Here is a 12,797-nt window from a genome sequence, read left to right as displayed (position 1 = left end):
AGATACAACATCTTAACCCAGGTAGTAAAAGCATCCCCAACTCCAAATCTTCTGAGCGATTCAAACATAAAAGGCCACTCTATTTGATCGAAGGCTTTTGCTGCATCTAGGGCCAGGACCGCTGCTCTACGGTTATCAGAATGGTCAGTATATAAGTTGTTAAGTAACCGCCGCACATTACAGAATGAGAATCTACCCGGGATGAACCCTGTTTGATCTGGGTGTATGATTGATGAGATATGCCTTCCCAGTCGGTTCGCCAAGACTTTGGTGATGGATTTTTGATCAAAATTGAGATGAGCAATAGGCCTGTAACTCCCTGGCTCTCTGTCTTCCTTGACTTTTTTAAAAAAAAAGGCATATATTTGCTTCATACAGAGATCCTGGGAATATTTTGTTTACGGTGGAATCCTTTATCATCCTAAGCATAAGTGGGGAGAGAAATTTATGGAATGTCTAGTAGTTATAGAATTGGCTTTGTATAGCTTTGAATAGAAATCTTTGAAACTACAGTTTATTTCTTTAGGATTTACCAACAATTCTCCTGTACTAGATTTAATTCTATAGATCGCACGATTTGCCTGAGCACCTTTCAGCTGTCTGGCCAACAACCTCTCTGGTTTATCCCCTAACTCAAAGTGATTTTGTTTAACCTTTAGTAGGAGATTGCTTATGGTTCCACTAAGAATTTTATTGTATTCGTATTTCAAGTTTAAGATCTTATTGTAGTCTTCTTGAGACAGGGAGCCCCTGTAGGTCTGTTCTAGAGTTGGAAGTGCATTCTCGATTTCCACCAGGAGGCGGTGCTGTTCCCTTTTTTTTGAAGCCTCAAAAGAAATTATATGTCCTCTCATCACCACCTTGAGGGTCTCCCAAAGTGTAGTCTGAAACTTCCCCCGTATCGTTGATCTCAAGAAACTCCTCAAGGCGCGCAGAAATACAGTCAATAAATACTTGATCTGATAACAGCCATGGATTAAAACGCCAGCAATAGGTGCGTTTTGGTAAGTCAAGCTTTAGTTGCAATGGCACAGGACAATGATCCGAAATTAAGATGTTATGATATTTAGTATGTTCAATGTTAGATATTAATTTTGCATCTACTAAAAAGTAGTCAATCCTTGTATAGGATTTATGTACATGAGAGAAGTAAGAATATTCTCTCTCTGTCGGGTGTTGTAGCCTCCAAATGTCGACCATATTTCTGGACTTTGCCAAATTGTTTGTTTGTACAGACAACAGTGTTATTGGCGCTCGGGAGGAGAGTCTGTCAAGATATGGGTCGAGGTAGCAGTTGAAATCACCACCCATGATCACATTTGTAGTACTGCGGTCAGGAATTCAATCAAATAATTTATGAAAATAATTTGGATCGTCTATATTCGGACCATATATGTTAAGAAAAGTAACAGGAAACGAATTTATACTTCCGGTTAATAAAATCTACCTGCCGTTTGGATCCATAGCTGCTGAAGCAAATTGAAATGGGACATTTTTACGAAAGAGAATGGCGACACCCCTGGCTTTAGATGAAAATGGCGCTTGGTAAACTTGGGAGATCCAGTTAGCTCTCAGTCGTCTCTGCTCAGTAGGGTTTAATATGTGTTTCTTGAAGAAACATTATAAATGATTTTAAAGACTTAAGATGAGCTAGAACTTTCCCTCGCTTTATAGCATGGCCCAGGCCACGAACATTCCATGAAACCAAAGAAATGGTACTCATGTCTGACTGATTTGCAATATTAAGTACTGACACTGGTAATACAAATGCAGAAAAACAATATTCTGAAACACCCAAGGAACAATATTAGTATCAACAAGCAAATATAGTTGGTTTGGCAGCTCCGGAAAACACAACACTAATATCACCCACCCCCTCCCCACTGACACTTCCCCAAATGAAGCGCCTTTTCCCCCATAATCTTGCAGAGGGTCACCGGGCGTATGGCTTAAAACACAAATTCAACCAGCAAAAAAGTTAACTAAATAAATCGCCTACCCCTCTACTTTTCACACAACAAAAACTGGGCCTAAGCCCATGAAACATTACCAACTGATGATTATGATTCATATTCCGCTGTAGAGTCTGCCTGTGTTAAAGTGACAGTCACAGTTCACATACCAGATCACGTTTTGTCGCCTTCGATGTCCTGCTGTAGGTTGTCCACGAATTTCCTAGCCTCCTCGGGGGAGGTGATCATCTTCTGAAGCCCGTTGTGCTGAAAGTAAAGCTTGGCGGGAAAGCGCAGGCTATGCTTAATTTTCAGCTCCCACAGAGATGCCATGACATCACGGAACCCACGCCGCTGCTCCATCACCTCAGCTGTGTAATCTGGGAAGACAAAAACCTTGTGATCGCCGTACTGAAGGGATTGTTGTCGAGCAAGTCGTATTATCTTCTCTTTGTCTTGAAAATGATGGACACGCGCGATGATGGTGCGAGGTCTGGAAACGGGTCCACGTCCTACTTTGGGAAGTTGGTCTCACCCAATAGTTTAGGAATAAGAGACCTCACAAACTCTGTCGGATTTCCTTTCTCCTCTCCCTCCGGTATGCCTACGAATTTGACATTATTACGCCTGGAGCGACCCTCCAGGTCATTTGTCTTGGCTCTGATGAAGGCGTTTTCCTTACGGAGCTCGGTGATGGCTGACTCTGCAGCCTTCAGACGCGCCTCATGGTCCGTGACTGTGACATCCACATCGTCCAGTCGGTTAGCCAGAGTGCTGTGTGCGGACTGGAGAGAGACAAACCGCTCCTCCAGTAAGTCAACCCAGGTGTTGATAGTCCCACGTATAGTGTCTTGCATGTTTTTCGATGCTTCTTCCATCTGCGGGACGGGTATAAGCTGTGGTTCAGGACTGCTGATGTTAGCTGTAGCCGCGCTGCTAGCTGGCTTGAGCAGGCTGGACTTCGGCTTGTCTTTCCTCTCAGTTTTCAATTTGTCCGGCATTTCTTGGTCTCAAAGGGACTTGTGTAGATGTCGAAACAAGATTCCAGGTCGATTCTCCAGCAGACTCAGTTGAAGACGGTAGGATTGGCAGATAAAAGTTGAACGGAGAGGAGCTCTGAAAAACATGTCTTAGTCCATCCGCGCTCACTAGCGCCCCCGAACGCTCGCCCTGCCAAGTGAAGGTTATTAGTAAAGCAGTGGAGGACGGTGCGGAGCTCCTCACCGGGTTGATGTCGTACAGCAGCGGCCCGGCGGGAGACTTCAGCACCCGGTCCACCACGTCACACACCAGGTCCTCCAGCCGGAACAGCAGGTCCTCGAACGAGATGAAGGGGCACTCGGCCTCCACGTGAGTGTACCTGAACGCAGCACGCTTCCCGTTAAAACACGCTTCCACACAGCCGCAGCTTTCAAGCTCTGAGCGGCCCCTGAACGCATCGCGCTGCCACCCGACTCTCACCACAAGAAAAGCGCAACGGCCCGAGTCCTGCCCGAAACCTCGTTTTGTTTACATTTCACAATCAGTATGGAGGGGACTGAAGACGCTGGGGACGGCCGGGGACTCACTCGGACAGGTGTCTGCGGGTGCGGGACTGCTCGGCGCGGTAGGACTGGGCGATGCAGAAGGTGTCTCCCAGCGCGGGGATGCAGGTCTCCAGGTACAGCTGGGACGACTGCGTCAGGTACGCCTGCTCGCCGAAGTAGTCCAGGTTGAAGAGCGTGGAGCCGCCCTCCACCTGCGTCTGCACCAGGGTGGGCGGGGTGATCTGGAGGGACAGGACAGGTGAGGACGGGGCGTCTGGGCGTCCCGCCGGTCCCCCGGGGGCCGGGCTCCCACCTCGTAGTAGCCCCGGTCGAAGAAGTGGTCCCTGAAGCACTGCGTGACGGTGGAGCGCACGCGCAGGATCTTGGAGACGTTCTCGCCGCGGATCAGCATGTGGCGGTTGTTGAGCTGGACGTCCACGTCCGACTCCTCGTTCAGCAGGTTGTCGGCGCCGCCCGCCGGCGCCAGGCCCACCAGCTCCCAGAAGTCGCAGTGCAGCTCGTGGCCGCCCGGCGCCTGTCACACACGCAGACGCGTCTTTCCTCCGCCCGCCGCGCCCGGGGGCGGAGCTCCGAGCGGGGCGGCGGGGCTTACCTGCTTCCCCTCGGGGACCGGCGTCACCGTGCCGTACAGAGCCACCGTGCTCTCCGTGGACAGCACCAGGCCGTTGTAGCACTGACACTGAGGAGGACAGAGAGGACGGCGCGCCGTGTCATTAACCGCCGCCGCCGCGGTCAGACACGGCGCTCAGAGCCTTACCAGCTTGTCGGACAGAACGCACTGCAGGAAGCCCGTCCCGTCCCTCAGCACGATGAACATCAGGTTCTTTCCTGCGAGGACAGACACAGCTCAGCACTCTGACGCTGCTGGGACAGTTCTGGACACAGCAGGCTCAGAATCCCTTCTCTCTGCCAAACATAAGAGGAGTGAATTTGGGAATAAACACAATTATTAGGCTGGAATGCAAGGACACCACAAACCTTTTTTTTTTTTTTTTTTAATATAGCTAGTCGTAACTAGTAGTAAACTAGGGGCGTGCATCAAGAGAGGTCTGCTACAGATCACCATTAGTCTAACCACCACAAGAAGACAAGGTAACCCAGTATGTGAAGAGTGATTAAAGATCAACGTGATCATGTGAATATGATGGTGACAGTGATGGTGATAGTGATCATGCATATATGACCTCTGACCTCTGAGAAGGCCAGAAGCAGGCCAGAGAGGCCCTCAGAGCCCAGACAGCCGGCGGTCATCACAGAGCCCGGATCCAAGCCGCCCCCCCAGGCAGACGCCCACGCTCCGGTCCAGAAACGGGGCAGAGGAAAGCCCCGGCCGGGGACCCCGGCAGCCCCGGGGCCCGGGCCCCGTGGAGCCACGACCGGCAGGAGCCGGTCCACCCCGGGCGCCGGACGCCCGGGGCGGGCAGGGCCGAGAGCCCAAGGCCCAAGAGCCCAGGAGCCAACCCCCCACCCCGGGCGGAGGGCCATGACCCCCCTGGGAGAACCAGCCCACACAGGTGGCTACCCACCCCAGGCCAGTACACCCCCCAGCGCTCCGGCCACGCACCCCGAGATCCAGGGCATCAAACTCAGTCAGGCTAATTAATTTGAATTATTCATTTAGCAACCATTTCATTCAGTAAAGAGCAATTTATACAAAAAATGTATAAACAGTTACAGAGCAACAGTGACCTGTAGATAATACTGTAATTTTAAATTGCAACATTTACCATCGTTTTTGTTCAAAAACGGCAAAATAGGCTATAGGAAATACAAAATAGAAAATAAACAAACACAAGTCGGTTCAATTAACAACAACAACACCAAAAAGGTTAAAGTAAAGTGCTCCAAGAACTGAATAAACTGAATAGGAAATAAATAGAAAATAAATACAGTTTACTTTTTTGCACAGATCCACCAGTGCGATTGTAAATGATAAATCATGCTCCACAATGAACGAGCACACACGTATTTTCAAGTCACAAACACGATCAGTCATCGGGCGCTACTTCAGCTGTGGCTGTTGCTCCTGGCAAATGACTTTTATGTTGGAGAGCACGAACTGCTGCTTCACGGTGTGTTTCCACCGGACGCGTTTAACGCGACTGCATTCGCGCGACAAATGACACCGCTAGACGCTCGAGTTTTATTGCTGCTGTGTGAATTCATTCGCGCGACGCGTCACGCTGGTACAAATATGCAACACAGAACATCCTGCAGAAACATCACAGCCTCCTCATCACCTTCTCCTGCACAGCAGCAGTGGACAGGATTCTTCTGCTGTTTGTCCCACAGTCCTGTGTGCACCCGGCTGTGTGGTGTGTGGTGTGCGCGCGCGCGCGCTACTGATCGATGGTGCGGTTTTCATTCTTTTTTGTTTTTATGACTGTTATTACTGTTCAGCACTTTGCGTTGTTTTTGTAGCAGTATAGGTGTGTGTGCTCTGTGCAGGGTGCTGCTGATTGGCCACCTGGTAAGGTGGACCAGTATAAAAGCAGCCCTCCTCCCAGCAATCATCCTTTTGCACTTCAGCTGGTCTTGGCATGTCACATCCAGGTCAGAGGCTGCCCGACTGAGAGGCAACTGTTTGTGTGCAGTTGGGTGCTCCGCTTTGAGGCTTCGCTGCATTGTTCAGCTTTGATAAAGCATCGGTGGCTGGAGTCCTCTCTCTCTCCCTCCTCTGAGTGTGCCTGTGTGCATCGGCTGAAATCCCAGTATTTCATTGATCCAGGTGCCGCTGTGACCGGCTGGGAGTGTCGCTGCTGCTTTGTCTCCAGCTGATTGTCTCCAGCTGCTGGAGTTGAGCTGCTTGGTCACAAGTCTGTTTTTGGTACCTCCAACCTGCATAACACGGTCTGCATGTGCCACTGAGGAGCTCCGACGACGGCGCAGCAGTTACGACTAGAGGTCGACCGATATGGGTTTTTTGGGGGCCGATGCCGATGTTTTCCAAATTTGGGCAGCCAATGCTGATATGCATAGCCGATTTTTCCAATTTGATATTTAGGCTGATTATTTAATGAAAATATATATATCACATTTTTGTGAAATGCAGCAATTTCTGGGCAACTAAAAGAAATCTATTACAACAAGTTGTGTCCAGTCCTCTGAACATTTATTCAGCTTTCAAAACAATGAAATATGTTGTCTGAGTAAACACACAATGTAACAAGCAGTAGTAAAAATTCACACTCTTCTTAAAGTGTCAAAAAAGAAATTTAAACTTTAATGTAATTTGAACAAAAGCAGTCAGAAACAAGGCTGTAAAAAAAAGCCATACATACAAATAACAACATAACTCCGGTCATGCATTATGTGGAGGAATTTGCGGGTGGCTAATACATGCTTCAGAAAAAGCCCCATGATTGATTATTTACTCTTATTTACTCTCGCCATTTCCTCCTATTTACTTTGTTCTGCTGTTAACTACAGTAGTGGTGTGTTTTCACCAACAGGGTTGAACACGCACAAGTAAAGTCAGCTCAGACCAGCTAATCTCTTACTGCTAAAACTTATCACAAAGTAACATTTGAAGTTAACAATATGCAGGGTTTCTGCCAGACCTTTTCAGTCCGGGCGCCCTGCCCACGCTAAATTGTGCAGCGACCGGACAACGGAGAAAAAGAAGAAAAAAAATAACTCTCCGACGGTCGAACACGGCAGCATTAGCAGCGTTAGCACCGCGGCACGAAGCGCTCCCGGCCAAACTTTTTTTTCTGCAGTAAACACTGATAAGCTGCAGACTGGAGCCATAGAGCCGCAAAAACGTTGAAATGTTCAACAAATCCATTCTTCATTGCAGATGCAACAGATGCAGGTTTTTCCCACAGCTTGGATTCCACCAGGCACGCTCCGCTCTGACGTAACTGAATGCAGCAGCGTGCCACAGGGGTCCTTTCTTGAGCGGCAGCTTTAGCTGCCCGCACATGTGCCTGATCAAAAATTGCGTCATTTTGTACAACGGATCAAAAATCGGCTTTTTAAAAGAAAATACGGCCGATGGAGAAAAATGTCCAAATATCGGCCTAATATATCGGCCGGCCGATAAAATGGGTCGACCTCTAGTTACGACTGAGCCACATTCCCCGTTGCCTTGTGCAGGCCGGGGCACAGTCTTCAACTGGGGCTCTCCACCCCCACTTTTAGTATGAATGAGTCAATGAGTGTGTGAATGTGTGGGTTGTGTATGTGACGGTGTTTTGTGTTATGTGCATCTTTTGTTAATTTTGATTTCTTTTTGATTGCAACCCCGCTGTTTTATTCCCTTCCCCTTCTTGCAGTGGCTGGAGGCCAGTGGTGGTGGTGTTGGTGATCCGGTGGTGGCGTCCCTCCATTTCTTCGTGTGTTCCTGGTGGTGGGAGTATTTTTTTTTGTGTGTGTGTGCCACTGGTTGGGTGATCTTGATTGATTTATTTTTCTTTGGACGGTCCCTCCACTTCACGAACCCGGGCCCACCTACTAGGCCTCAGCCAGGGTAAATTCTCCCTTTCCCCTCCCCAGAGTTTTACGGTGTGAATGTTTTTTTTAACCAATTTGTCAATAAAATTTGTATCTTATCAGTGTAACCACGTCTCAAGCCGTTCTTCCGGGCAGCGAACCAGTGTGCCTTTGTACTTTGAATAATTCCCTGGGTGAAATTCCCAGGGTGGCGTTGTCGGGTTCATTAATATATCTTCATTAAATTATCAATCCCATCGTTGCCACATTTTTATGAATACGAGAAGTGCTTTTCACAAATTAAGATTGAGATGCTCCACCTGCCACCATCATTGATCTGTATCTGGCATGGGAGTCGGCCCCAGCTGCAGCGAGGCACCCCGGGCGCCCGTCGCATCATTGCTCACTGTCCGCCGCCCGCCGCTCAACATTGAGCGACAATCGCGTCATTACATTGACTTTGTATGTAATCTCATCGCCCGAAAAATTCGCATCGCGTCCGGTGGAAACACACCGTTATGGCCGGCGTCTCCTTCGTGGTGTCGCAGAACTTTTTTGCCACTAGTTGCACACAGCAGCTCCTTTGAGCATACCACACAGAAACAAGCGCCTGGCTCTCTTAGTTTCTGGCATCAGCTCCCAAAAGGCTTGCTGTCTCCACCGTTTTCTTCTGTCCAAGCCCAGCGCCATTTGTTTTAAGGCCGTTGTCATTTAGGACGTCGTCCCCTGGCTCCATGAGTTTGTGCTCCATTTTCTGCTCAGGTTTCGGTGAAACAACCGTCGGCTTGGATGCTGCGTTCATGACCACTCGGAGATAACGTCATGCTACAGGTTAACTCGGCGGAGAAAAACAAAGTGTGGTATATTATCGCTATTTTCTGAACACTGAAAACATATGCAGCAGCAATTTATGCTTATTTTCGAAGACGAATATAAGTGTAATTTCTGACTTTAACGCTGTTCATTGTTCAGTTCATTTTCGACAATTTAGAGCCCATTTTTTACCCGAGCTGTCTTGAACGCAGCATTAGCTGCTTCGAGATCTCAACCTCAGTGTGTACCAATAGTTACGGTTGCTGTAAACGTAGGATTGGACAGTACCAGTTTGAGGGTGGGACCTGGCAAGTTTTTGTGTCTGGTTTTTTTTTTTTTTTTTTTTTGTGAATCATAGCCAAACGCCGGAGATCCAGCAGGGTGCCAGAGTACTTTAAGCCCTGTGTGATGCCTGGATAGAGAAGCGCGGCTCTCACCCTGCCTCCTGAGGCGGTGCACCCATCCGAACACCTTCACTCTCTGGCCTCTCTGCTCCTCCACTTTATGGATTTTAACCTGAGAGAGAGAAAAACAAACAAGGTGAGTCTTCAGAAACCTCAACAACACTGCAGGTTTTTAAACTTTTCTGATCTAATCGGACCTCAGCTACACTGAACGGACCCGTTTTGGTAAAACCCATAAAGCGAAGTGAGGCTATAGCGAACCTGAGAAAGACTAAACCGAGTGTAGCGCTTCTGAAAGAAACGCAGCTCCCGAAACAAGAACATGAGAAGCTGCACTATGAACTCCCAACTCTGTTCATTAGCTGTTTTCCACCGATGCTTTTCGGCTTCGCTCTAATAAACATGGTGGTGGAGGCGTGGTGTTGCGGGGTCATTTCAGTGTGCCTGGAACTGGGAACCTCCAGAGTGTACACACCCCCGGACGGCACACAACACCCCCCCTCGGGCAGGCTGGGGTCGTTCTGGATGACGATCTTCTTGGCTTCCTCCAGGTTCTTCTCCCTCCTCTCGCCGTCCTCGGCCTGCACCACAAACACAGCTCTGTGGAACTCTTCGACCAGAATCCGTCTGCCTTGAAGACAAGCTGCCAGCATCCAAAACACTTCAGTGCAGACAAAACACGAGCAGGAGCGCCGTCGGTCTGAGAACAGGTTTCTTTAGGCGCGGTGAGGTGAAGGTGGACCACCAACCTCCTTCTTGTCTTTGCTGTCGCTCTTCATCTGCTCGCGGTTAAAAGCCTTCTTTGCGTTCTTCATCTGCGTCTTGGAGATCACCGCCCAGCGCTGTGGAGACCAGGCCACAGACGAGACGCTCATGAGACTGAGACGAGGGAATAAAAGCCCACACTGCAGCCGTGAGACGGCTTCATGTCCAACACACCTCGTCCTCTTTCTGGGAGTCCACGTAGAGGACGGGGAACGGCTCCTTTCCAGCAAACTGCAGAGCCTGAGAGGATCGAGGAAGGAAGTCACAAATCTGAAGAAGCAGACTGACTGCAGTCCACGTCCGTCCTCTTCTCCTAGGACCAGACCTGATTCACCAGCTTCTCCTGTCCTCATTAAAATCCAGACGAGTCCATGACTTACTCTGAGCGGGGTCTTGAAGGGTTTCTGCTGCGTGCCATCTCCATCCTGGTCGCTGCCGCATTTGTCTGAGACGTACAGCTCACCTGAGGAGGACAGACAGCTGAGCTGCAGCACAGCACACTCCTCCTTCAGAGGCAGAGCACAATTAAATGTCCCTCGGTGACGGTATGCATCAGGATAAATTAACACCAGCTCCGTTTACACAATCAGAACTATCAAACCCATTAGAACCTCCGTGTCGAAGGAGGCTGAATCCATCAGGTGCTGCAGGAAGGGGGCATGATGGAAATAAGCTCAGCTGTTACAACTAACAGCAACAGACTCATATTTTACAAGTTCTGATAAAAGAATTGAATGAAGTCCTGGGAGAGGATTGATGGAGAGATGCACTACAGGAGGAGGAGTAAGGACTTGAACCTGAAGCAACCCCTCCAGCAAACACTGACAACTTTGAAGCACGTTCACATCCTGCTTCATCCAGGACACACAGACCAGTGGTCAACGACCAAACCAGATTACAGCAGAACAGTCACCACAAGTTGACCATCTTTCAGTGCCCCCCCCCCCCCCCCTCCCCCCCTCCCCCCCAGTGCAAAGTGAAAATGAAACTTCAGTAGTGAGGAGGGCGTTGCGACACGGTGGGGGGGATTTTATAGATCCTGAAATTTATGTTCGCATACCAGCCCTGCGGTATTCGGGTCCAGTCCTTGCATTTACCAGAAATGGGGGTGACTGGGGTGTAATCTTCATCAGCCTGGGGGGGCAGGCAGCCTCACACTGACTCAGCCCATGAGCCTCCACGCTGCTCTGACAGCTGTTACACGCTAGCCTCGGTCCTTCTCCGGGAATTTCACTCGCCTCCACCACTCCGTCCCCTCAGATCGCTTCCTGGGACTGAAACAGCAGACCGGTGACCGTCCCCAGCGTGACGGCGGCCCGGGCCAGCAGCCTCTCTCCTCCCGGAAACCTGACGCAACACCCCGCACACACATGTCTCTGGAGCATGCTAACCGGCTAGCAAGCTTCTATCACACCTTCTCCTCATCTCCTTCACATTATAATATAATCCTAACAACCACTGCTTCTATTTACTTCACTGACAATAAAAAAGGAGCCAGTTCAGTCATAAGAATGTTTGTTTTTGTAAAATTAACCTGTGAGAGTTTTTAGAAGACATCCCCTGATGACCAAACAAGACAGAGCCCCCCCCCCCCCCGGTGGCCATGGCCCCCGGTCAGACTCACCGTGCGGCCGGAGGCTCCCGGTAGCGCGGCCGGCTCTCCACCGCTCTGGGCCGGCTGGAGAAGCTGTACAGTCCGCCTCCGTCTCGGCGGTGGTGCGGAGCAAAAGCCATGATTCTCTCAGTTCACTGATACGACTGAAGAACGACGAAACCGGCGGCGCCGAGCGAGAAACGAGGATGCGGCGACTAATGTTGTAGCAACGGTATCCAGGAAGTAACCCTCCGTCACGTCACACAACCGGAAGCGGAAATAAAGGAATGATTATTAATATTTTGTTAAAAAAACAACACAAAGGGTGAAAAGGTAGTTTATCACAAAACCATATATTATCACTTCATGGAATTCTCTCCATAAAAATACAGCTCAGTAAAGAGTTTTTTGCTTAAAATGTACCTGATAAAGCATTTTATGAAAATGTACAGAATAAGAGAAATATTGTTCATTCTGTTCGTTACATCTTTTCTGGCATCGAGATCCACTATCAAATTGTGGACGTATGTATAAAACTTCATGCAAATGTGTTATTTGAGGTTTTTTTTAAATTTATCTATTTATTTACTTTGTTTCTTTAACAGAGGAGATAAAGGAAAAGTCCATTATGAATCTATTTATTGTAGTAAAGTTTTACATTCATAAATATACATCTATAAACCATGAATCTCTTCTGTTCTGTGTTTTTCAGGGAGCTTTAACTCAACTTTAAATCGATTAATGCCTGCAAAAATGAGAAGCAGGAACAGACGCTGAGCGTGTGTGTGGAATACAACTACTTTGATGAAATGGAGTGTTCATTTTCATTTTCTTCCCCTGGCACCGCTGTAATATTGTGTTATGTTGCAGGATGTAGCGTGACATACTTTGGCAAATGTTCAGTTAGTTTCAATAAATATTAAAAGGCAGCCACATCCTACAGTCCTCACTGATGGGGGTCAAGGGTCATGTTCAGGGACCGACTGTGGTGGCCTGTCGGCTGTGGGATCCAAACCTCTGATATCAAGTCTTCATCTCCAGCCTCAGGAGGTCAAAAATACTTACAGTAACTTTACTCCCAACCACCACCAGGGTGGCTCATCAGGCCTCCCTGAAGTCAGAACAGCTCTGTCTCTGTTTCCTCTGAAAACTCTGCAAATTCTCACTTGTGTGACTAATTCAGGTTTATCATCTAATCTAAAAATACCTTGGAATAAAACAGAGCAATGGTTATACTCATCTTTTTGTTCAGCTATGCAGACACAAATCTACTTCATTTTGAAGAGTC

At 48.6% G+C, this 12,797-nt stretch overlaps 1 protein-coding gene across 1 annotated transcript; it reads right to left on the bottom strand.

Annotated features, from left to right (window-relative positions):
- Positions 1-4,265: 4,265 nt before the first annotated feature.
- Positions 4,266-12,479, bottom strand: LOC115383386 (asparagine--tRNA ligase, cytoplasmic-like). The gene is made up of 8 exons (XM_030085568.1): positions 12,460-12,479; positions 11,540-11,673; positions 10,296-10,378; positions 10,090-10,155; positions 9,900-9,992; positions 9,626-9,731; positions 9,184-9,262; positions 4,266-4,327 (listed from the first exon to the last, which is right to left on the bottom strand). The coding sequence occupies exons 1-7, from the start codon at positions 12,477-12,479 to the stop codon at positions 9,258-9,260; spliced, it is 507 nt and encodes a 168-aa protein (XP_029941428.1). The 3' UTR covers positions 4,266-4,327; positions 9,184-9,257.
- Between the last annotated feature and the right edge of the window lie 318 nt (positions 12,480-12,797).

The sequence above is a fragment of the Salarias fasciatus genome, assembly GCF_902148845.1.
Source record: "Salarias fasciatus chromosome 7 unlocalized genomic scaffold, fSalaFa1.1 super_scaffold_4, whole genome shotgun sequence".
In the NCBI taxonomy this organism is placed as follows: Eukaryota; Metazoa; Chordata; class Actinopteri; order Blenniiformes; family Blenniidae; genus Salarias; species Salarias fasciatus.
This window is presented reverse-complemented; position numbering and strand designations above follow the sequence as displayed.

Bases quoted from the DNA above. Each gene is read 5' to 3' on its own strand.
- LOC115383386 (XM_030085568.1), bottom strand. From the start codon at position 12,479: ATGACCCTTGACCCCCATCA. The intron at 10,156-10,295 runs GTAAGTCATGGA...CGATCCTCTCAG, and splicing joins CCTTCAAGACCCCGCTCAGA to GCTCTGCAGTTTGCTGGAAA. The intron at 9,732-9,899 runs GTTGGTGGTCCA...TTTGTGGTGCAG, and splicing joins ACAGCAAAGACAAGAAGGAG to GCCGAGGACGGCGAGAGGAG.